We start from the raw sequence: 26,280 nt of genomic DNA, 5'->3' as shown, positions 1-26,280 counted from the left end.
TTTAGCAAGATATGAAATATCAGCTTTTTTTCCCACTACACAAAGTTTTAATATACAATTATAAATGAACATAACAAGTTTCAAAAATGATCATATTAAATCCTTTAAACACTAAATCCTTCGCCTCCAAATAAAAGTTAAATTATCATATTAAAATATATAAATGTTCAATTACAAACACTTAAATAAACAGATAAGATCAAAACCTTAGCAAGATATGAAATATCAACTTTTTTTCCCACTGCACAAAGTTTTAATATACAATTATAAATGAACATAACAAGTTTCAAAAATGAACAATAATTAACAAATACAATGTTCAATAACAAAACTGCACATGATCAATATGGAAATTTTTGACACATAATATTATCAAGAAAAAATGGTAAAAATAAATAAACATATATGACATAAAAAAATTAATAAGTACAAATGATAAGACATAATTGATTAATTTAAAATATAAAAATGATCCAAAAAAATAAAAAAAAAAATTAAAAGCATACAAACAAAATCACGCAATTTTCAAACATAGAGCAATGAAATAAATTGAAGCAATGAAATATTCATAACAAAGTATGAACAATCCAAAAACGTTCATCATAATCATAATCAAAATTTGAAAATTGAAGCAACGAAAAGAATAATAATACATAAATTAAGTTGAAATAAACAGAGCATTATAACACAACAATGTATTGATGATAAAAATTTACAAAATTATGATTGTAATTACTCACATTGTTGATGAACAAACGAATCAATCAATTGAACTCTAGAAGATGGAAACACACTTTCGTAATCACGATCGAAATTAGCAGAGGAAGAATTAGCCATTGATGATCAACAACAATTATCAAAATCGTAGGAAAAATAAACTGCAAAATTAGTATAAAATCAAATGAAAAATATGAATTAACCAGAGAGAATGTAGGTACAAAAATGGAAATTGATCAATTGAGGAGAGAGAAAATATTGGGTTTAAAATCATTTATATACATAGCTTGAATAATAAGAAACAAGGAAAGAATTAAAAAATTAAAAAAAAAGGAAAGAATTGAAGCATGAAGTAGCTCGTGAGTATTCCCCGCAAGCTACAAAACGACGTAGCATCAGGGGGTGTAGGTAAACCATCCTACACTAGGATGTAGGGTATAATTTTCACATAATTTGTAGCCTGCTTTAATATTCACTTTCAATGTTGACCCACAATCACATTTATGAAAATTAAAAAAAAAAAAAAAACAATTTTGTTAAATTTGAAAAATAAATTGATCATACATAATAATTAATAACATAAAGAGTCTTAAAATATGCATACATATATATAGTGGAATGAAAAATAGAAAGGAACTTACTATTTCAATAGGGTGGGTTTATAAACAATTAACTTCGCTTTATAAAAAAACACTAATCTTTCATTAAAAAATAATAATAATAAAAAACTAATTTTAGGCTTAACATCCCCAATATTTACGTTTTTAAAACGAACTGAAATGACACTTTGTAGGTTAGATGACACTTTATTTTTCCACACAATTTTTTTAAAATAAAAGTGTACTTTTTTTTTTTTTTTTTTTTTTTTTTTTTTTTTTTTTTTTTTTTTTGTTTTGTAAAGGCATGATCAATTTTCATGTATAAAGTTAGTTTGAAAATTAAGATCTTTGTAAAGGCATGAGGTTATTATAATTATTATTATTTTGTTAAATATTCTAAAAAAAAAAGGACATGTGTCCTTCCGGATTCCTAATTTAAAATAATAGTACAGATGTAATGGAATTTAATTTTGTTTTAACAGGAAATTATACTTCCTTCGTTTCTATTTATATATTGTTTGGATAGAAAGAAGGGAAGAGAAAGAGAGGGGGACAAACTCTCTTGTTTGGGTAAAGGATTGAGGGAAGGAAGGGAAAGGAGAGGGAGGGATCTATTTTTCCTCTTTCTTTAATAAGTATAAGAGCACCAACATTCAAGAGAAAGCTATAATCCTTTCCCAATTTCTCTCTCCTTTCCTCCACTTGACACATCACACTCTCTTTCTTTCACATCACTTCCCACTATCTCCATCCTTTTACTTATCCTCTTTCTTAAATATTTCCAATGTTAATGAGTATCCTTTCCCATTTACTCTCTCCTATTTACATATACCCTACCATATATTCTCTCTCCTATTTACACACTTAATTATTATTAAAGTTTGAAAATATGTTTATTATTATTATTATTATTATTATTATTATTATTATTATTATTATTATTATTATTATTATAAAAATTGCAAAAAACCTACAAAGTCAATCAATTTACAAGAAATTGGTGGGGAGCCGAGATACAATCTGGGCCCCCACCCCTCTAAGATATGAGTAGCTGCACGAGCACCAATATCTTGAGCCTTAGCGAATGCCTAAACCCGCTTTAGCAACGCAATAGCATCCTTCTCTAATTCCCCCAACGAAGAAAAGGAGAAAGGAAGAAAACCATAGCCAATAGCCCTGCAACGCGCCCCATACTTGTCCCGCTTCCGCTGAGCCGCTGTCGACACAACACGACCAGGAACAAAGTCAGACAACCCCGATTGCGTTAAAGGTGAAGACCCCGTCAAGTCAACACATACATCAAGGCCTCTATCCCAGGAATAAAGCAACACATCTGCTGGTCGAAGAGCCCCGTCGTTCCCTCCAGTCAACCCAACGTTAACCTCCTTTCAAGCAGAAATCTCAGACCGAAAACATATATCAACCAGGGTGTCACGAACAATGTTGTGCCGATGCTTAATACCCACAATCCCAACACAAGACATTGCATGATCCCCATAAATATCCCCATCAAAAACCCTTGAGCAAGCAGAACACGGTCTTGAAACGGAGAACAATGGAACACCCAACCGGTAGCAAAGAACACTACGGTATGTCTTACCATTCATAGTCTGGCCCAAACATGATATTATTATTATTATTATTATTATTATTATTATTATTATTATTATTATTATTATTATTATTATTATTATTATTATTATTATTATTATTAATCGAACAAAAATACATCAACTATTACAATTTCACATTAATATAAAAAATTAGTAAAATACGAAATATATGAATTAAAAGACATAAATTAAAAATATGATATATACGGATGAAAATAAGCAACGAGAATAACACACACAATTCAAAATTATTAAAATGCTAATTTTCAACCGAGCTCCTTGATTTTGCCCATAAACGCTCAACCAAGACGTTCTTTAATCCCTCATGAACTTGTCTATCACGAATCTCCCCTCTCGAAGCTATCAATCTACTAAAATTATCAGGATCATACGGCCCAGGAGTTACGGTAAATGTTGTTGCATTTCTGGTTGAGGACGACCCTGACATATTTTCAGGCTGTTCTTGGGCGAATTCAAGTGGATCTTTATAGTTAAAATATGTATCACGCTCGTCTTCAACTATCATGTTGTGTATGATGATGCAAGTCTTTCTAGCACTCCATGCCAAAGCAAGCTTCCTAATTATTGCAAACTGAGCTTGTAACACCCCAAATGCACACTCAACATCCTTTCTAGCACTCTCTTGACGTGTAGTGAACAATTTACACTACTAGAAATAGGCTAAATAGCGACGGAATTGTTGCGACGAACTCCTTTTTCCGTCGCAAAGTTCACATTTTACGACGGAATTTGTTTCGTCGCAATTTAGCGACGGAAAAGTTGAGTTATGAGGTTGTATCCGTCGTAAATTTTGCGACGGAAATAAATTCCGTCGTAAACATAATTTTCCGACGGAATATTCCGTCGGAAAATTATGTTTACGACGGAATTTATTTCCGTCGCAAAAGTTGGTTTTTTTTTTTTTTTGAAAAATAACAATCTGGCTCAACCTAAAAAAAAGGGGGAAAGAGCAATTGAAGCAGCAGAGAGAGAAAGAGAAGGAGAGAGAAAAAGAGAAGGAGAGAGAGAAAGAGGGCGGCTCTCCAGCGACCGTAATCAGCGACGGTGACACCGGCCGTCGACCCACACTCGCCGCCGAGAACGAAAGAGAGAAAGAAGGGTGAAAGAAAGAGAGAGGAGAACGAGAAAGAGAAAGAGAAAGAGAAAGAGAAGGAGGAAGAGAGAGCCGTCGAGGAAGAAGAACGGCGCTGGTGGTTTCCGGCAACGCTGCCACGTCTAGGTAACTTTAAATTAGTTTTTTTTTTTAATTTTGCAAAAAAACCACCACCGGCTAACAATTAACCACCACAATGCAGCCTAGCTAGCGGCGCACTTCCGTCCCCTACCCGTGACTGAACCGACTGGTGGTGGTTGTTTCCGGCGACGCCACTTCCCCCTTAAAATTCAGTAAGTTGTTTTTGTTTTTTTTTTTTCTTTTTTTTTTTTCGGCACTACTACTAGTAATAATGATTTGATTTATTAACCACCACAATGCAGCCTCCCTTGACCACCACAACCGCAACCTCCGGCCTCCTCCCTTCCCTCGCCGTGGCTGAAGCAGTTGGTAAGTTGTCCTTTCCCCAATTTTTTTTTTTTTTTAATAATAAACCCTTATTTATTTAATTTAATTATTTTTTTTAAATATTTTGTATGTAGGATTTGTACAATTGGTTTAATTGTCAAAAAGAAGTGCAGATCTAAAGGTTAGTCACATTACAAACCCTAATATAACGTATATATGTTAGTTTGGTTTGGTTTTGTTTAACATAACTTAGTTTCGTTAAGTTTATTCTAATATAATGTGTGTTAGTTTAGTTTAGTTACTCTTTTTTTTTTTTTTTTTTTTTTTTGTAAGTATGTTAGTTTAGTTTAGTGTAGTTTACTTTTTTGTAAGTATGTTAGTTTAGTTTAGTTTATTTTAATATAATGTGGTTTAATTTAGTTTAGTTTTACTAAAGTATATTAGATTAGTTTAATATTATGAAACTTTAGGTACGTTTTGTTTGTTTTGTTTAATATGATGTATGTTAGATTACTTTAGTTCATTATAATCTAGTTTAGTTTTGTTTAGTTTAATATAATGTTTCTTACTTAAGTTTAATTTTTTATAATGCATGTTACTATATTTAATATTATGATATGTTAGTTTAGTTTGGTTTAGTTTGGTTTGATTTGTTTATATTAATGTTAAGGTTTTATGATATGTTTGTTTATGTTAAGTTTAATTATGATGTATTTGTATAATTTTTTGTATGTTAGTTTAGTTTTAATATCTTTAAAAAAATCATTTGCATAATCATATGCCTAGATACCCGTTCAAGGCATACACATTAGGAGTATGTCTTGAATAGTCCCCGGTTGGGACTGTCCTTGTACGTTTATTCTCACTTAGGTGGTGAATGTATTCCTTTGTTTTAATTCTAAGGAAGATCCTTGCTTGTCATTTCTCTACAATGTTCTCTAGGTACATATATAGGTGTTTCTAATCGCCTATATTGTGTACTCGGGGAACTGTAGGGAGATGCTGCCGGATTTTCCATAGAATTGAAATTCTGGCATACATTCACTAGTGAGATTGAACGTACAAGGATGGGTTAGGTTGGAGTGATAAGGACCCTTGGAAATCATTTCTCTTCTCATTTGCATTTCCATAACAGTTTGATCTATAATGAATATATATTGTGCTTTATGACTAATGTGATTAATGGCATATGTGTTAGTTGTGTAGAACTTGTAATCATGAAACGAAAAGAACGTAGCTGGATGTACGAAAGGAAGGTTGGGAATTCTATTAATCCTGAGTTCTTGAAGGGGGTAGATGAATTCCTTAAATATGTGGAAGATAATCCCGAGAGTAGCAACCCGAATGAAGTTAGGTGTCCATGTTTTAAATGCAAAAACAAACGTCTCTGGGATCCAGATACGGTCAAACTTCATTTGTATCGCAGCGGTTTTTTACCTAATTACTACGAGTGGATGTGTCATGGGGAAGGGTTTCCAGGAACTCGTAGAAGGGAGTCAAATGAATATCGTGAAATGGTTTTGGATGCCTTTGGTCAGTCTCAAGATCAAGGCCATTCCAAAGAGCCACCTGTTTCATTAGAGGAGGAGCCTAATGCACAAGCCAAGCCATTTTTTGATTTGTTAAGGGCTTCTGAACAACCGTTGTACGAAGGGAGTTCATTGTCTGTGTTAGAGATGGCTTCTAGAATCACTAGCCTAAAGTGTGAGTATAATTTGCCGCACAGATGTGTTGATGGATTTGCTTCTTTGGTTAATGAAGCGATTCCTAACAACAACCACATGGCCGAGACATTCTATGAGGTCAAGAAAATTGTTAAGGGGTTAGAGCTGCCCCATGAAAAGATTCATGCATGCCCGAAAGGATGTATGTTGTTTTGGAAAGATGATGCTCAATTATCTACATGTAGGTTGTGTGGCAGCGACCGATACAAGAAGACTTCTAAAGGTAGATTAGTGCCTTTGAATGTTCTATTTTATTTCCCTATCACACCTAGGTTGCAAAGGCTTTTTGCAACTAAAAACATTTCTGAGGAAATGACATGGCATGCTAAAAATCCTCGAGTTCAAGGCACAATGGCACACCCTAATTTCGAACATTGACATATGTGCTTATTTCTCTTAATTTCTATCCTTAGGCACTTAAAAGCAATTGATATTGGAATGTTAGAAGAAACAAACCTTACATTTGCTTGAAAACTTGGAAAATAGGCATGGTTTTAGCCAGATAGGCCAAATTTGGATGATTTTGGATGAGTTAGGGTCGAACATTGACATATGTGCTTATTTCTCTTAATTTCTATCCTTAGGCAATTAAAAGTATGTGATATTGGAATGTTATAAGAAAGAACGAGTCCATTTGCTTGAAAACTTGGAAAATAGGCATGGTTTTAGCCATATAGGCCAAATTTGGATGATTTTGGATGAGTTAGTGTTGTAAATTGACTTATGTGCTTAATTTTCTTAATTTCTATCCTTAGGCACTTAAAAGCAATTGATATTGGAATGTTAGAAGAAAGAACGAGTCCATTTGCTTGAAAACTTAGAAAATAGGCATGGTTTTAGCGATATAGCCCAAATTTGGATGATTTTGGATGAGTGAGGGTTGAAAATTGACTTATGTGCTTAATTTTCTTAATTTCTATCCTTAGGCACCTAAAAGTATGCAATATAATTCCATATTGTTGGTTGTTTTTTTTAACAATATTTCTTTTTATCTTCAATATTTTGTAGGACACCTACCAGAAGAAGCTCGAAGAAACAAGGAGTCAGGGGATTCAGAAGAGTCCCAATGAGTTGTACTGGGAGTCGGTGGGTGGGCGCAATAAGAAGGGGCGTGTGAAGGGACTTGGCCAAAGTGCAGAGCTCTACTATGGCAAACAGGGTCGAGGTTCCCGTTCTTCACAGCAATACACGCCGTCTGTCATTTCTCAAATGCAAGACCAGATGGAACACAGGGTGCAAACTCTCCAAACTCAAATGGAAGCCCGAATGGCTGAAATGGAGAGGAGATATAAGGAGAGTTTCGATGAGATGATGAGTCGTCTCAACAACAACGACTCATGTTCCACCATTCATCCTCAGCATCGAGACCCTAGGAACAACCCGGGTGATGGTGGAGCAGGCTAGGGTTTCCAGGCGATTGCGTAGCTTAGCTTTAGTCTAGCATAGAATCACTCTAACCTAGCTTTTGTTTGGTATAGATACCAAAATGTGGACTATCTTTTGTACTAGGACATAATTATAATATATATATGTACATAACCCTAATTTCGTAGGTCGGTAATTAATTTTTTTAAAACAACAATTTTAGGACTCAATATTCAGTTTTTTTTTTTCGTCGATTTATCATTAAAAAAATTCAGGTTTGAAAATGCAGAAAATTACAAAAATTTGTTTTGGGCTGGAAATACAATTTGCGACGGAATATTTCGTCGTAATTTACATATTTGCGACGGAATTTTCCCTCGCAAAATATAATTTGCGACGGAATTTTCCCTTGCAAAATATAATTTGCGACGGAATTTTCCCTCGCAAAATATTTTTTGCGACGGAATTTTCCCTCGCAAAATATTTTTTGCGACGGAATTTTCCCTTGCAAAATATATATTGCGACAGAATTTTCCGTCGTAAATAGTATTTTGCGAGGGAAAATTCCGTCGTAATCTAAGGTTTGCGACGGAACTTTTTCCGTCGGAAGTTTGCGACGGAACTTCATCAAAGGCCAATTCCAAGTCCGACGATATTATTTCCGTCGTAAATTCCGTCGTAAAGTCGGTTTACGACGGAATTTCCGTCGTAAAATGGTCATTTTCCTACAAAGGGATTTCCGACAACCATTTACGACGGAATTCCGCCGTAAACCGACTTTACGACGGAATTTACATAGTTTACGACGAACTTTTTCCGTCGCAATTTTGCTGTTTTCTTGTAGTGTTATCCTTTAAGGTTTGTGGGGCTGCAATAACGTCTATGAATATCGACCATTTTGGATAAATCCCATCTGTGAGATAATATCCTTTGTTGTAGTTATCTCCGTTAACAATGAACATAACTTGTGGAGCACGATTATTTATTATATCATCAAACACCGGAGAACGTTGAAGTACATTAATGTCGTTGCAGGATCCAGGCGTCCTACAGCAGGCGTGCCAAATCCATAAATCCCTGGAAGCAATCGCTTGTAAAATAATAGTCGTCGTTTTAGATCTTCCTCGATACATTCCTTTCCATCCAGCTGGACAATTTTTCCAGACCCAATGCATGCAATCAATGCTGCCCAACGTGCCAGGGAAACCTCTATCCTCCCCTTCTCTAAGGAAGCGTTGGATATCTTCCAATGTTGGCTTGCAAAGGTACTCAATTGCAAATTGAGCAATTACTCCATTGACAAACTGTGCAAGACATTCTCTAGCAGTGCTTTCACCGAGCTTAAGATACTCATCTACTTGATCAGCAGAACAACCATAAGCTAACATATTGTTGAGCATTTCTGAAGGGGTGAAGCACCAAGACGCATGGTCGCATCTGGGTGTTGTTGGAAGTAACGGTTAGTTGCACTTAATGTGTTGACAATGCGAAGGAAAAGGGCTCTTCGCATTCGAAACCTCCTTCGAAATGTGGTTTCATCGTATACTGGTTAGTCGCTAAAGTAATCTGAAACTAAATTGTCGTGAGCTGCTTCACGATTTCTCGGCACATTTATTCTTCGTTCTTTTTGTTCATTTTGCTGTAATGAATTGTTTACAGCTACAAATACTGCATTTTGCATTACTTGTAATCTATGACTCTTGTTGATAAAATTCATGACCATTTGATCATAGATTTCATCAGTTAAACTTGTAGATGAAGAAGAAGAACTTGAAGAGTTTGAATCGAAATTTATATTATGTTTATTACCAAACAATATTTGAAATAGAAGGTTTTGGGTTTTTTTTTTTAAAAAAAAAACGCTAAAGAGAACATAAGGTTGATATTAATAGATGTAATGTTATTGGGAGTAATTTTATGAATTTTATAGATAGAAAATGGGATAAGGTTAGTCAGAAGATAAGATTTCTGATAAGGATATGTGGTCATAAAACAAAGGATGTCAAAAGATAAGATTTTGGTTAGATGAAATGTCATGGGAGCAATCTGATAAATTATCTAGACAAAAAAAACGATAAGGTTAGTTAGAATATAAAATTTCTAATAATGATATGTGGTCATAAAGTAAAGAATGTCAGAAGATAATAAGATTTTTGTTAGATGAAATGTCATGGGAGCAATCTGATAAATTGTCTAGAAAAAAAAAACGATAAGGTTAGTCAGAAGATAAGATTTCAGATAATGATATGTGGTCATAAAACAAAGGATGTCAGAAGATAAGATTTTGGTTAGATGAAATGCCATGGGTAGCAATCTTATACATTATCACAATAATATAAAGTAACATTAACAGACTTTAACTCAATTTAGTAAACAGAAAGTTCATATTAATACATAGAAATTACATTCATATTAAAAAGGTACATTGACAATAATTCTGCAAAGTTACAATAATAATAAAACATACAACTCATAATCGTAATAACAAATCATGATTACTCGGTACAATCAGGTAAATTAAATCAAATCGAAAATATACTACTGAATTCATCTTTAAGTTTCTTATACATTTATAATTCAACTTCATCAAGAACGGGCTTCTGCATTAACCTTTCTAACATTCTAAACTTCATGCCTCGTCCTTTTGCCTTTTCTTTTCTTCAACTTTTGCTTTTTTAAGTTCATCTTTTTCCTTCAACTGATCCAGTAGTCGCCCACCCAAATCATTCAACTTATCACCAAATTCATTAAAATTTGTGTTTAACGCTTCAAGATTTATACTTGAAGATGAAGTATTAGATGCTTTACCTTTCATCTTTGTTTGTTTTATGCCAGCAGGTCTTTTACTTCCTCTTCCAACATCGGATGGTGAATCAGGTTGTAATCGTTTACCGCTTCCCAAACTTTCAGTTGACGTTTGTTGGCCACCGGGTAACATATTTAATTGATCTTTGGCCAAAGATGGATCCCATTTCAGATATTTTCTCAATTCCTCAAAATAGTGCAATAAACAAAACATCTTGTTGTTAGTTGCGTAATAATCTTTGTCAGCAAATTTCTCCAAATTTTTGCTCGGACTCACCACTACCCTTGGTTTGATAATGATACCCATATGCATTTACCCATTTACTACAATGTAAATTGATATGATCCCATCGATTTTTTCATAGATTTAATGTTTCTTACCTTTATTTCATCGGGGTTTTCTATTCTAGAACGTTCTAACGGTTATAGATGTCAACCCATAACCCACTTCTCTTTGTCTTGGTTCCTTTCACTACGTCACCCCCTGTGTTTATGTAGGCCGATACAAGTGCTTTGTCTTCAGCTATGCTCCATGACTGGTTTTTCCTTTGCCCGGTGGTGTTGACAACAATTTCGACATCAACATCGTCAATGTCTTTTAGATGTTGCGCCCCCACTAATTGTTCCACATGTTCATCACCACTCTCCTCTATTGGAGTTGCATTGCTACCACCAAAACCTCACGGTGATTGATTCATGTTATGAGTGAAATGTTCATAAATGGGAAAACCCGACATATTACCAAGAGATTGTTGAGATGACGAGCTACTTTAAGGAAAAGGGAAAGAACTCAAGAAGGTTGACATTGTGTTATTGACATTTATTGGTCTTGATTGATTATTAAACCATTGCAAAGCAGCTTGAAAATGAGGATTACTCAATGAATTTGGGTCAAAAGGAGGATTATTTTGATTATATTGATAGTTTGGATTATTTGGAAAATTCATATTATTCCCGTAATTTGAATTATTACGATCCATATTGAAGGGTTTTCTAAATTGGAAGTGATATGTTGGTAAGAAAAAAAGAAACTAGCGGTAGAAGTGTTATGGAGAAAAAATGACTTGGAGATATGGAACTAATATGAATTGGAAATATGGAGAGTAATTTCTAATTGAAAATAAAAGTTTGTGAAAATATGGACAAATTATACTCATTTTAAAGAGAAAAAAAATTTCATGACCGTTGTGTTTTTAGTTTTTCCAAATAAGTTACCGTTTACATATTATAGCCGTTATACAAAATTGAAGCAAAAGAAATTCAAATGCAATAATATCATGACACGACAACTTCAATTTACCATTGCAATGCAATGAATTCACATGCCTTGCATGTCAGCTAAGTTACCGTTGCAATGTAAAATTCGTTCACTTTTTGTCAAATACAAGACCCACTTTTTGTCTTTATTTGCTCAATCTTTCGCTTGGGCCGAGGAAGTTATCTTTTCCATGGAAAGGAAACAGTGTATTCCTTTGTGTAAAAGAGTCCTCCTAGATGAACCAACAATGGTAAGGATACCAAAAAGTATTCTAAAGTGGCTCTAAAAGGATTACAATCCTTGCCACTACTGGTGCTCTAATCCCTTCAAAATTGGAGAGATTTGGAGGGAATATGGAGTTCACCTCCCCCTCCCTTTCTTTCCCCTTCCTCATAATTCCTTCCCCTTCCTTTCCTTCCTTATTTTTATCCAAGCAAAGCATTAGTTAACGCGTTCAATTTAGGCACACATATTAAGGAGAAAAAGAGTGAGAAATAATGATAAAGCAAGTGGGGTAGCTAGTAAATGCCCAGCATAAAACTTACTCAACAAATAAACGTGTCAACTAAAAAAAAAAAAAAAAAATCCTAAAAAGTAATACGTGTCAACTATGAAAAAAAAAAAGAGGTAAGAATATTTCAGTATTCAATTCACTATGGCACTTTAAACCCAAACTCTCAATTCTCATGCATTCCCCCCCTCCCCCCTTTTAAAAAAACTACCAAATAGCTGTTTTAATTCCAAATTAACATCATCAATCAATCAAAGACTTAGTCTTATTATTAAAAAAAAAAAAATTTAAAAAAAAAAAAAAAAAAACCCTCCACCAATGGACTTTTCGCTACCAGTCACAAGCCTGGATAAAGGAGGAGGGTTAAAGTACACCAATGACAACCAGTGTAAATCGTTATTACATCCCATGACATGATGACAAGAGCTAAACCGGTACAGTGGTCAATCATGACATGGGTTCCATCTTTATGTGGAACAAAAATGGTTAACCCAATAGGCTCACCAACCCTATAGAGAGAGTGAGAAAGGGACCATAAGAGTAGCTTATTTAATGTACAATGATCAATCATGATGTGGGTTTTAAATCCTTCAATATGGATCAATGTATCATTGTCCCTTTATTAATGTCAACAAAGAATTACAGTCAAGTTCCCGAGCAAAGAATGCAGCATAACTAGTTTACACCACAATCACCGCCAGTTCGAAACAGACTTCAAGATTCCAAGAGTTAAGCAGAAGAAAATGAATAGATAAGTAAATACATTAATGTACTCTGGAAATTAACACATGGATATGTTGGCTTCTCCCTTTGTCTTTCCCAGCGGATGAAGCCTTGTATTCCCCCTTTACACCTATTCCTAACTATACAACTCTTCTCTGTATATACACTACCCTGACTTAGTATATGAGCCAAATCGGCTCATGCTATCTATTTTGCCATGTTTAACCAAAAATATTCAGGATTCTGATTTAACAAACCAATCATCAGAAATTGTCTCTGTCTCTTCACACAACTTCCACTCACAAGCCTGCAAGGCAGGAATTGCTTGGAGAACAAAAATAGTGGGTTGCAGTGAAGAACACCGGATAATGATATATTATGTGGCACCAACAACCAGCCACGCCTTTCTTTTTACATCCCCCCTCCTCTTTCTGAATCATCCATATATAACTTGCTCAATATAAGCATTTCCTATAATTCTGGGGAGCTCAACCAACTACAGCCTGTGGACCATCCCAGAACACCAAGTATGAGATCAATCCTTGCGCAAGCATCATTCTGAAAAGGAATGAATTTAGAAATTGTTAGCTGTTACAAGCTTGAAAAGTTGACTAATTCAAGACAAAACAAAGTAATATACCAGATTATTTGAAGCGTCTTCAATGTGAAATAGCATTACTCCAATACCCTTCCCTCTGTCAAGTTCGGCCTATTTGGGAAATATGTAAAAAGCAAATAAGTCACTCACACTCCTTAAAAAGATTCATATTAATATAAAACGTGTTGATTGCTTCATCTCACCACACAGGAACACACTGAGATCCCCAAAGACGCCAAGACTGTTGTGACTTGGCTCATCATACCTGAAATTTTATGGTGTACAGAAGTTCAGAAACCAGCACGAGGGAATTGATGCATAATCGATAATGTAAAACAAAATTAATGAGTCAAATTATTTATTTTTATTAGCCACCAATGACTTCTCACTTGAATGGACCATATTATAAACAGAGAAATTCTCAAGTCCTCTCTGCATATGTTGTTCACTGAAATCTAGTCCTATAGTTAGAAAATCACTTCCATGAGAAAGGAGTATCACTGGACACTGGGTAGGAGGAGTGTAGGACCCAAAAAAAAAAAAAAAAAAAAAAAAAAAATCTTTAGTAAGGAGTTCAGAGTACATGAAACTGAATAAATGTATAGATCCATCTCCTTTATCTGACTACCCAAGTTAACTTAAGACTTGACATACTCTTTAGCAGACTGCAAGTGAACTCATGAATATAACTGCACCAAAAATCCTGCTCTCAACATAATAGCCTTAATAGGGCTAGTAAGGTTCACCTAAAGTGGAAAAAACTAATGTATAAATTACTATGGTCATTTAGTCAATGTTATATATAGCTTTCAATAACGAAAATATCAAATAGAAGTTGAACCTTGCCAAAAGTTTAGGACATCTTTCATTCAAAAGCTTTTTCTATACATACTTTCCTATAATTCTTAGATATTGATTTTAGAGTCAAAGTTTACAGGCTTCAAACTCTGATACTTCTAATAATACATCTATAAATCAAGCCTTTGATCATCCTCTTATAATTTCACTTGTATACAGAAATGATCACAATCACACCTCTGATAAATTATGCAAACATTTGGATTTGGAGTTATATTTCCATGAAAATAATCTAGCACACCTTGGAAGTAATTTAAATTTGACAGCCCAATAAATTAATGCATATTTTTTCCACAATGAATATTAACCATATCAACATCATGCTATCAACACTACCCAAATGCCTGTTAATAGGATCCCGCCCTAGGCATGTAAGAGGGATCAAATATACCCAACCTTACCCCCTTCCAGAACAGGTTGTTTCTGGCTGACCCCTGAACCGATATGCACAATCAATGTCCACTTCACAATAGATAAGGAGCAAAGACATCTTAATGACCCATGAACTTAGCACATTATGATCCAAAAGCCAAAGCAAAGAAAAAAAAAACCAGAAAATTACCTTGGTGATTAGCACAAACTACACTGAGCCATTGAATAGATCTCCCTTCAATGCTGTGCCAAGCAACAATCTTGCTGGTTTGCCAACTTTCCAGCTCTGGAAGGACTACCCTAGGCCTTGTAGTATTAGCAATAATCAACTTGGCAATATCGTTATCTTGTGATAATAGCTGCCCCTTATCTAAACTTGAATGCTCTATAAGCTTATTGTGTTTCCCATTAACCTTTGGTATACAAAGAGCACCATTTGACAGCTGAAGATCTTCAGGATTTTCAGGAAGCAGCAAAGTTTCAAACATTGTATTTGAAATTGGCCTGCTCGCTCTGGAAAAGTCCAAGGTCTCCTCCCGTACATCTTTTTCATAATCAGCGATGAAGTCATTGATAGAATTTGAAGTGATTTCTTCAGCAGACAATGCAGCTTGTTCCCTCAAAAACTGTGCAAACAAAATGCTGTTAACATAGATATCAGCAAATCAATCCATTAATCTAGCTGGTAATCACTAAAAACTCACTTTCATAATCTTATGACGAGCACTGCGAGTTTTGGCATGTTGCAACCATTGCTTGTGCTTCTGGAAAGCAGATTTACTCGAGAGAGCCTAGGGCATGGAAAATCAAAAAGATGAGAATACAAAAATCAATTTGCAGCTACTTGCTGAAACATAAATACTAAATACTAATTGCTGTAACAAACGAAGATATAAATGGAAGGACAAGCCATCCTCCTTCCAAAAATTACTTAAAAAACGCCAGTCACACTGGACATTGGGAAGAAAATATTTGGACTGTGGGCAAGACACTGGACGCCGCAGAACAAGGTAAAAATAAAAAATAAATATATAGAAAAAAGAAGAATCCCACAACACTGCCACCTCATAACTCCATTGTTCCATTAACCTTTCTACGGTGGATGTCATTGATTATCAACTCTTCAACCAAAGCAACCAATAACTTCCTTAGATGTGCAACTCCAAAGCAACTTACATTGCTTTCTCCTCACTAGACCGAAAAAAAAACACCAACAATTGGCCCATCAAAGAAGCATAACACCAAAACACCCTTATTCTATATTTAAATAATAATAAAAAAAGCTTTTTAACACCAGCCACCACACAACGAAGGAAATGATGCGGATCATACTTTGCACCTTTGTAGCACATTTCACAAACATTTGCAGACAAAGCCCCGGTTGGCCACTACACCTACAAATTATCATGAGTGTCCTTACAAATTGATGTCCAGACAATGACCTTGAGCTTAACCTTTATATGAACCTTTGCCTTTCAAAAGAAATGCAAAAACTACAGTTTGGAATTTCTGCAAGTGATTCTTGACAAAATTACAGAAGTTATCTAAGAACAAGCAAGCCAGGCTTTGTGATCAGGAAATTAAAGAAGACACTATGACTTTACCCAATCAACAACAAGAAGGTGATGCATGAGAAGAGTTTATCGTAAAGCCAAGGCCTGTAACTTATTATGTGAAGAGGTACCTTTTTAAGGGATAAGGGGCATGGGCCTTGACATAATAATCTTTCCTACATATAATAGTTTTACAATCCCTTAACACACATACTATATTGAGATGAATCCCCAAAGATATCATAAAAGATGTAGTCATTAGTCTCATTACAGTAGACCATATATTTCGAAGTTCCATCACTACAACAGCTATAATTCAAAATTAAAGGTTTCCAATCCTAAAGGGAGTTACGGGACAAGAATTAGACAGAATAAAAAGATATGAAATCTCAGCAAAATAGACTTCAGATAATAAATTTAGATTTAGACAAAAAATAGGACAGCCAAGCACTTACATCATAAGTAATTATCTCCACAACTTCAGCATTGGCAAGTACATGCGTTGGAGAAACAAGGTTCCCATTAACCTGAGGAAAAGTGCCCATCTGATTACAAAAAAATTCACGAAGATAAAGACGCCTGCTTTAATAACTAATATATACCTTTGCAGCCACCATCTTGTTTCCAATTTCTGTGTGGATCATATATGCATAGTCGACAACTGTTGCTCCCTTTGGCAAATTTTTTATCTGTCAAGAACAAGAAGCAATATCATTGTTGAAACATCGACGATTATTATAATTTTTATCGACTATAGGGTCCCTAACACAAATAGATATTCAGCATCCTTTACCTCTCCACGGGGAGTAAATACAAAAACACGGCTGCCTAACAGATCCCTCGTGATAACATCCACAAACTCTCTAGAGCTCATATTGCCAACAAATTCTTCTTGCCATTCTCTTATTGCATTGAGCCAGCCAATCTAGAGGAATGAAAAGACTTTATCCATAAAATTAGCGAAAAATGCCACGACAAAAAGGAGGTGGTGAAGGAGAAGCAGAAGCCAACACAATATAAAATTCACAAGGGACTGGTATAAACACAAATTAAAATACATGACAGATAAGATACCCTTAGTGCTGCATTGCTGTTGTTAAAACAGACTGGCTTCCCTCTTGAATTCCTAGCTATACCATCAACAGAGACTCTCCCGCAATAGTGAGCAGCAATCCCTCTTTGAGCTATAAGATCCATCTCCTCTGTTCTAATCTAAAACAATTGAATATTTTGAAGAAAAGGGCCACTGAGAATTATGAGATGATACAATTGATAAGAGCATATAATTTAACAGCAAAATTCAAGATTAATTATATACTTAACACACACACACATATCAATAGTTTACTATATGCAAAGGCCTGCAAGATCAACTGTTGTGAATTTGTGATTAAACATTGATGGGAAGACCATCAATAGAAATTGAGAGAGCTATGTGTTTATATGGAGTACTCAGACCCTCGTAATTTATATAGCGGACAATTAAAATGAGAAAGAGATTCTTTAGCAACCTGAACTTCCAGCCGGAACATGCTCTCATAAAGAAATGGGATGACTGTTGTATGCAAACTTTGAAAACCATTAGGCTTTGGGGTCGCAATGTAATCTTTCATCTGTTCACAGAAGGAAAGACATTAACAGAGCAAATTTAGAAGATTTCATCTGCCATTGGCTTTAAGATATTTAATGCATTGGAAAAGGAGAAAAGATACATGTTCCAAAAGAGGAACTCCTTAAATTTCCATAACACACCCTATTGTAAGAGATCAAGAAACTCACAGATCTAGGAATTGGGGTCCATATGCCATGTACAAGCCCAAGAACATGGTAGCATATCTGCAAGGCACAAAATCAGAAGAAATTAAATATCAAAATACAGAGTAAAAATAAAACAATATATAAATCCCCAGTTAAAAACTTTGTGGAAATATGACAAAGAATGATACTTTCACCTGCTCAGAAGTACACAGAGGCCCGATTCCACTGCAAGGTTTAGGCTTGATAACGATACGAAGCTGAAAACAGCCAGCAAGTTCTAAAATTATAATAATAGATAGATGGCGCTAAATGGTTGACTCACCAAATATACATTTAGAATTGTTCTGATAGTTAAAATAGAATAAGAAAGGTGAAAGCACCTGAGCAATCTGGTTGATCTCATTTATAGAAACATTTGCTTTGGTTACAGCTTTATAGATACTGCAAATTCATCAAAATCAATCAGCTTTACAGACTCTCTCATTTTCAATATCAAAATTCTTTATAAAAACAGATACCAGAAGATGAAAATATTTCATTTTTGTTTCCAAGTATAATACTCAATATAAAAGTGACAGCATTAGTGAATATGTGATACAGATTGATTATCTCAAAAATTCAGGTTATTAAAATAAATGTCATGCAACAGCCATAGATCCTGACAAAGTGCATCTGTTAAAAGCTACTTTTGCATCTCTTGTTCAACAATAAATTCACAGGTATTTGGTTGTAACCACAAACATGAGATTGTTGTATCCACAAGACTAATATGAAATCTCAAACAACGGAAACAAAAATAATATGTTCCCTATCCATATCAGGCCAATCCGGGCACTAGAGTCCCTCATATATAAGTACTACACTACTATGGCAACAGCATTTCACATAAAAAATTGGCAAACTCAACAAGGCTTAACAATTTAAATTAAGAAAGAAAAGAAATAAAGACAAAGAACTGCTGGACCTGTAAGGTTCCTTAAGTACCGCACGCACTTCAGTTTTAACAGTCACAAGGTCCAAGAACTGATCATCCTCAATCTTTTTTACCAAAATTTTGTTTGCCTGTAAAGAAGGAAAGGCACAGTAAGCAAAAGAAATAAACAAGTAATACAAACAAATTTAATTTTCAACAAAATCTTATAGATCAATCAAAACTAGTAAGTTACGACCCCAAACTGAATTTAACAGGAAATAATAGACTTTCTCAATGTCAGAGCAGTCTGGCACTTACATACAAAAATCCAACAGCATTAGCAGACATTATCATCACACATTTACATGGAGGAAAAGAAAACTATTACCTCACTTAGCTCTTTCTCATGTTCTTCATAAAGCTCAGAAACTCTTTTGGTGATTTTCTCATACTCCTGAGCATTTGTGTACATGAATGATAGGTTCTCAAGTTCAGACTGCAACACAGAAAAGACATTCCCACCAATTAGATCCCAAATGGAAAAGCATAAAGTACTTTATCTGATATAATAGGCTTTCATGAAAACTCTATGAGATACACCACTAGATCAGGAATAATAACCCAAAAAATCACACAGCAAAATAAGTTGGCAACTGCGCATGCCCAGATGGGTAGGTAAAGGCATCAAAATGACAAGCTGAATGTGGAATATCTAGTCAGTCTTGATACTTGTAGACAGTTCTAGAACACTGTAGCTCAATTTAGTACTCATGTTTCGAGATACAACTTTTGTAAGGAAATCGTACTTCAATTTTAAAAAAGATTTTTGTGCAAAATGCCTGTGCAGCTCAAGTGCTCGTTTTAGAATGCCTGTCTATGACCAGTTGACCACTGATCTGAAAGCTCTTGAGCCCAAGCTGAAATAGTCTTCAGATGAGATGCAGGGAAAGAGTAATTAACCCTCAAAGATTTCCCTTGCACAATGCCCTAGGTTCAACACCGTGTACTAATTCCTTGCATTACATAGGCCACGTGTTAGATCTTGTGCTTCTCAAAACCACAAAATCGCCTATAATTACATACCTAAACAAGAATCATGTGCTACTTGAACAAAATCCTAATTTCTATGTGACATGATTTTAACTACAATACCGCCATCAACATATAAGGAACCTTATTTTGGTTTTACATCCAAACTAGTGAGATCCGTTGCGGTTACTGCCCATTAAGGGAGAATTAATGGCAAGCACAAATAGGCCTAAAGTCCTGGCCCAATCACTGCAACAACTACTCTAACCAAAGGAAGTGGCTACTAATTCTGAGATATATTGATATATTCACAGTATTGAAAGGCAACAACTTCATTTACTCATTTAAGTTCATTTGATAATCTATCTTAGACATAAAAAATAGTTCACCAACTCATATAAGGCAACACTACATTCAAATAAATTTGTGACACAAAAAAGCTTTTGATAAAAGGTGAACAAAAATACCTTTATTTTGTACATTCCCAGCAACTTTGCCAGAGGGGCAAACACCTGTAGAGTCTCAAGTGCTATACTTGTCTGGATGTAACAAATAGGAAAGAGCAGTAAATTAGTAATGTAACAACAATGCATTGAACTTAAATTCAACATTACCTGCTTATGAGATGGCATGTGTGAAAGTGTACGCATGTTGTGCAATCTATCAGCTAGTTTGACAATGATCACACGGACCTAAATCAGAAATTTAATCATCAACTGGTAATAACAATTGACAAAATAATAAGGAGATATCTGCAAAATGTGCACAATTACCTCTTCTGTCATTGCCAGAAACATCTGTCGTAGGTCTTCTGCTTTTACATCTTGTACACAGCTATTTTCATCTTTGTACTTGAGTTTTCCAAGTTTTGACACCTAACAAAAGAAGAAACAGATGTAGATTCAGAACAATGACTTAAAATGGCTAAATGGCTAATCACCTCTAACTTTTAGAAGTAGCACCTTGGTTTCCCCTTCTACTATGTGACGAACAGTAGAGCCAAAGTCCTTTTCAATCCGGTCAAAAGTTACAAGATTTGTATCCTCAACAGTATCATGCAGTAACCCAGCTGCAATAGACTCCCAATCCAATTCCTAAAATCATGATCACAATCTATAAAATAGAACCACAAACTTGAAGAAAAACATAGATTAAAGTTATGCCAACTTACAAGTTCTCCTAAGATACGTGCAACTTCAACTGGATGAATAATGAAGGGCTCCCCACTGCGTCTTTTTTGACCATCGTGAGCATCAAAAGCAAGCTGTGCCAGCCAATAAACATGAATCCCCAAATCTAAAATACAGAATTCACCAATGAGGCAAGTGATACCTTTAGGGCTTTCTGAACCAATTCGAGTTCACCAGGAGGTAGGTATGAGATGCTGGGTTTAAGATCCTGAGGGGCAGCAAGGAAATAGACAAAGTTACAAACTCTGGATAAGTAACTGATTAAACATGCACATATCAGCTAAAGCTCATGGTCATACCATGCCCCCCAAAATTTTATAGGAAAGGCATTCAGTTTTACACAAATAAAGCCAGAAAACATAAAGTGAAAATTTTATACTATTCTTAGAAGCTCAATAGGTCCTTTACTTTTCTCTGCTACACCTATTTGAAATGAGCTAACCTTGCTGAGGTTTGCATAAAAAGCTAGATCCTCCAAGCAAATTTTAGAAAAATTCGGATTTCATGTTTTTACAGGCTAACTAGGTTAATTTATACAACAAAAGTCATTGAAAAGCACTATAAAAAAAATATAGGGAAAAATATCAAAGAAGTGTTCCCATCTGCATGAATATTATGCCCTAATCAAGAGAAACATAACCACCGAATAATCTTATGACACATGTCTCATTAACATACTTCCCCCGATCTTTATTAATCGCAGCATATTCCATTTTGGAAGTGGCAAATTAATTGCAAATTTAGTTTATTTGAATTATGATTCTCTCTATCTATGTTTTTATCACAAGTCCTTTTTACTCTTTCTATCTCTACCAGTTTCCCCCCACACTGCAGTTTTTTTTTTTAAAAAAAATGGAAGTATATCTTAGTCTATAGCATTAAGAATTGGCCTACCTCTTATGAAATATTTACATTGAAATATATCAGCCAACGCCCGGATTTTACAAATAGTGTGTCAGTTAGCTTCATTATTTTCAAACAACCATTACAATTAATTCTTGACTAGGTCAACTCACTGCCTTACTTTTCTCCTCAACTTCAGTTTACATATCCAATGAGGGAAAAAAACACCTATTAGCCCAGCCATTAATACTTCAACTATTAGACCATTAATATTTCAACTATTAGACCAGACAATGCTTCTTTCATTTCTCGTAAGAAAAAATCGACGCATACCAATCATTCAAAATTAATTGAATAACTAGTATAGTATTTATAATTTAATTATATATTCTATTAGATAACAATAAATGAGTACTAAAAGTAAGAAGTATTAGGCCTAGCTTGATAAAGTAATGATTGATGAGATATTAGCTTTTTGTATGCAATCAGATGGTTTGACCACAAAATTAGCTATTTTAGTATTTGGAATATAGATAATTTAAAAGGTTGGAGTACAATAAGCCGATTCAAAAAGGCTGCTTAACTCAGCTTTTTGTTAGAGTTGTTGCAATTCTTGCAATAAACTAGTTTGGTTTTTTGTAAAATAGATGGTTTAAAAAGATCAAATGCAACGAGCTAGTCAAACCAGTTAACTAGTTTTGTCAATCAGCTACTAGCTCATTACAAAAAAAGGCCTTAATAGCTACCATGTCAAATTAAATTAATAGATATTGAACCTAAAGAAATAAATTTTACAATGCCAAATCAATAAGTAAAAGTTCTTTGGACCTCTTTTCCATCTCTTCATTTTATTTTTAATAGATTCTCAATGCATTAAAGCAAATAATTTTACACATGTACATTCTCATATAGACGTTTATCATCAAGAACTAGCAATCCTCTAGAAAGTATAATTGCAAACGTTCGTACGAAAGATAAACACAAAATGATACTAAAGAGCTTCATTAAAAAAACGATATTTCAACCATGTCATACTCCGAGCAATCGAGCATACCTCCCACAAACTTTCAGCTGTAACATCATCAATTGCATTAGCACCAGACGATGACGTGCAATGCCATCTCCATCTTTTTGAATTCGAATGCTGCAAGTTACCCTTTAACATCCATTCAGAATCAATTAAGCAGGAAGTCTCTGACATATGACTGATTCTAGCATCAGGAACCCTACATCTCTGTTCAATTATAAATAAATAAATTATAAAACACTAATTCTCCATTTTAACAATACAATTAATCAGGAAGATGCTCACATGTATATGCCGGTTGAATCTTCCATTAGAATTCGGCGACGACGACGACGACAACGACGAAGAACTCTGAGTAGTACTAGCTAAAGAACCAGTAAGAGCCCTAGGAGCTTTCCAAGCACAAGATACAACACTACAATAAAACCTCCCATTACTTCCTTCTCCTCTCCATAACTTCAACTTACACACACTCACACATTCAACTGAAACATTCACCATAAAAACCACGAATTACATTGAAAATTTCCAAATTCAAAATTCAATTCGAAAAAACTGAAAACAACAACTCAAAATCAAAATTCAATTGAACTCAAAATTGAACTGGAAAAACAATCGAAATTGAGAATGGAAGGGGTACCTGAAATCGAAGGAGAAGACGCCATGTTCTAGAGCGAAGCATGAGGAATTGAAGCAGACATGGAAGAGAGAATTGGAGGAGAGAGAAGAGTTATGGCGGAAAATCGAAAGGAGTTGGAGATTGTTGTTTGGTGTTGGTGGTATATTTTGAATTGATAAGGTGAGTGTTTGGTTAGGGAGAGAGAACAAATTAAACCCAAAAAAAAAATGATAATGGAAAACGAGAAAGTGGACTCTTAACAAAATTATCCAAGGAGAGAGTGGTCAAGGCCACACGAATGACTTTGGATTTTAATCGGTTTCGTATTAATGTACAGGATATTTATTTTATTATATATACTCGGAAGATATTAAGAGGTGCTTATAAATAAAGTACAAATGATGGTGAAATTAAAAATTAGGGTGTTTATTATTCAGATACTCCCTCCGTTTTTAAATACTTGTTCTACTTTCTTTTTCCGGCCGTTTTTAAATACTTGCTCAATTTCCTTATTTGGAAAGCTTTTATAATATTTAATTAATTTCTCTTACCAAGTAGACCCAACAATATTAATTCCATATTCTTTCTCCTTCAATTCTCTCCACTACTTTTGATTTTTTACAATTTTTTATTCTTCCACTAACCCCACTATTTTCATACTTTATTACTAATTTCTCCTAAAACTCTGCGCATGGAGAAATGGAGCAAGTATTTAAAAACGGAGGGAGTAAAAATCAAAATTCAATTTAATCCAAATCGTTAATTCGGATCGGATCCAAACTTTAAATCGGGTCAGATTGAAATGTTTTGAAAATTCGGATTTTTGAATCGGATCGGATAGGATTGACCTTATTTGGATCCAGAAAACCAAATTAACCGAAATATGAAACCATGTAAAATTAGGTTGATAATTACATTAATACTTTGTATAAATTATGTAAAATTATGTTTTTAATATTTGTATTAATCGTGTACAAAAATGTATTTAAGACTAAGCTTTTTATAACTGTATATTTATTTTTATAATTATTTTAGTCCCTAAAAATTTGCAATGTATTTTAATCAGATTTATGGATCAAAATCCAAATAACCAAATTTTAATTCAAATTGGATTCATGAGAAATTAGGATCGGATTGGATCTAAAAATCAAAAACCGAATTTTAATTCATATAGGATTGGATTTGGCCTAAATCCAAATCGAAAACCGAATACACCCCCTAACTAAAAAAATTATTAAATTTTTTTAAAAAAAAAACAATGTTTTGGGGTAAATATGTATTTATGTGTCAGGTTTATGCTTTATATTGGTCTTTTTAGATGTTAGGAAGAAATGTAATTTACCATATGCCTTGGTTTTATCTGTTCACAAAGTATCTCAATAATATGTTTTTCATTAGAATCACTCACCTTACTCTGGAATTCTTGATCTTCAAGGCGAGGAATGTTCATATGTCAAAGAAGGACCATTTCCGCTTTAATGGAGAATTACAAGCTCATGAGCAACTTCAATTAAGGGTGTCTATTCGGTTTTCGGTTTGGATTTTGGTCAAATCCAATCCGATCTGAAATAATATTCGATTTTTAATTTTCAAATCCAATCCGATCCGAATTTCTCATCAATCCAATCCAATCCAATACGAATTACAATTCAGTTATTTGGATTCGATCCGAAAATCCAAATTAAAATATATTGTCAATTTTTAGGGTTTAAAAAAATAAATAAGCAATTATAAACTTGTACATTATTAATATAAGTATTGAAAACATAGTTTTACATAATTTATATTAATGTAATTATCAATATAATTTTACATGATTAATATAAACAATCAACATTAGGTAAAGTATGATTCCATATTTTGGTTAATTCGATTTTTTGGATCCAACCAAACAAGGTTAATCCGATCCGACCCGAAAATCCGAATTTTAAAAAAAAATTCAATCCGATCCGATTCGAATTAAAGTTTGGATCCAATCCGAATTAATAATTCGGTATGGATTGGATTGGATTTCGGTTTTTATCCGAATAATGGACACCCCTAACTTCAATAGAGAAATCAAAGCTCACGAGCAACTTCAATGGATAAGGGTGATGAACTTACCCTTTGGGTTTGGGGCTAATCGTGCCTCTTTATTTCTCCATTATTTCTTAAATTTTCAATTAATTCAACGACGAAGCCACCGAAAATGGTTGTGTGGTTAGTCTCTACTGAAGCGGCTTGAAATTCTCTATCCTCCATTGAATAGTTCTCCATTGAAGCTGCTCATTAAGACTATGTTTGTAAGGAAGTGGGATTCACTTTCAATAATCAAAACCACACAACGTATGCAATTGGTTTTTATCAGCAATAAAAACAAATCTAACAAAGACATACAAAAATCATCTATGAATCTTAAAACTTAAGTTTTAAAATTCTGGCAAATTCTTGAATAATTGTCTTAATACAATTTTCCATGTGTGGATATGTAGTTCCGTTATGAGGAAAAATATTTTGTATTAACTCATCTAACTACGTGGAATTAATTGATAACATAATCATATAATAATACTGATTTTTGTTTCTTAATAGCAAAAATATTTCATTAATTAAAAGTCATACGACATCTACACTATAGATTCAACGTTAACAAATATACATAAGATATTGAATCAAATAAAAATTTTCTTCATAAAGACTACGA

General features: G+C 34.2%; 2 protein-coding genes across 2 annotated transcripts; both read right to left on the bottom strand.

Moving 5' to 3' along the window:
- Nucleotides 1-3,188: 3,188 nt before the first annotated feature.
- On the bottom strand, nucleotides 3,189-8,940 carry LOC145625290 (uncharacterized). Its single transcript, XM_081678351.1, has 2 exons — nucleotides 8,419-8,940; nucleotides 3,189-3,596 (listed from the first exon to the last, which is right to left on the bottom strand). Exons 1-2 carry the CDS (start codon nucleotides 8,938-8,940, stop codon nucleotides 3,189-3,191), a joined length of 930 nt encoding a protein of 309 aa, XP_081534477.1.
- A 3,918-nt stretch (nucleotides 8,941-12,858) lies between these two features.
- On the bottom strand, nucleotides 12,859-23,830 carry LOC145624109 (putative GTP diphosphokinase RSH1, chloroplastic). The gene is made up of 24 exons (XM_081677068.1): nucleotides 23,619-23,830; nucleotides 23,264-23,463; nucleotides 23,006-23,185; nucleotides 21,251-21,316; nucleotides 21,090-21,182; nucleotides 20,881-21,012; nucleotides 20,692-20,793; nucleotides 20,533-20,610; nucleotides 20,386-20,457; nucleotides 19,278-19,385; nucleotides 18,941-19,038; nucleotides 18,357-18,417; nucleotides 18,171-18,233; nucleotides 17,998-18,054; nucleotides 17,730-17,831; nucleotides 17,293-17,430; nucleotides 17,012-17,143; nucleotides 16,821-16,907; nucleotides 16,674-16,745; nucleotides 15,370-15,456; nucleotides 14,856-15,291; nucleotides 13,639-13,700; nucleotides 13,478-13,546; nucleotides 12,859-13,395 (listed from the first exon to the last, which is right to left on the bottom strand). The coding sequence occupies exons 1-24, from the start codon at nucleotides 23,641-23,643 to the stop codon at nucleotides 13,309-13,311; spliced, it is 2,607 nt and encodes an 868-aa protein (XP_081533194.1). The 5' UTR covers nucleotides 23,644-23,830; the 3' UTR covers nucleotides 12,859-13,308.
- Between the last annotated feature and the right edge of the window lie 2,450 nt (nucleotides 23,831-26,280).

Source organism: Chenopodium album, chromosome 3 (assembly GCF_948465745.1).
Source record: "Chenopodium album chromosome 3, dcCheAlbu1.1, whole genome shotgun sequence".
Classification (NCBI taxonomy): domain Eukaryota; kingdom Viridiplantae; phylum Streptophyta; class Magnoliopsida; order Caryophyllales; family Amaranthaceae; genus Chenopodium; species Chenopodium album.
This window is presented reverse-complemented; position numbering and strand designations above follow the sequence as displayed.

Excerpts from the sequence above, each read along its gene's own strand:
- LOC145625290 (XM_081678351.1), bottom strand. The coding sequence starts at position 8,940 with ATGCTCAACAATATGTTAGCTTATGGTTGTTCTGCTGATCAAGTAGAT. Across the intron at positions 3,597-8,418 it reads AATGGTCGATATTCATAGAC|TGTAAATTGTTCACTACACG; the intron begins GTTATTGCAGCC and ends TATTTCTAGTAG.
- LOC145624109 (XM_081677068.1), bottom strand. The coding sequence starts at position 23,643 with ATGGCGTCTTCTCCTTCGATTTCAG. Across the intron at positions 20,794-20,880 it reads TAGTAGAAGGGGAAACCAAG|GTGTCAAAACTTGGAAAACT; the intron begins GTGCTACTTCTA and ends TTCTTTTGTTAG. Across the intron at positions 16,746-16,820 it reads ACAAGATGGTGGCTGCAAAG|GTTAATGGGAACCTTGTTTC; the intron begins GTATATATTAGT and ends ACTTTTCCTCAG.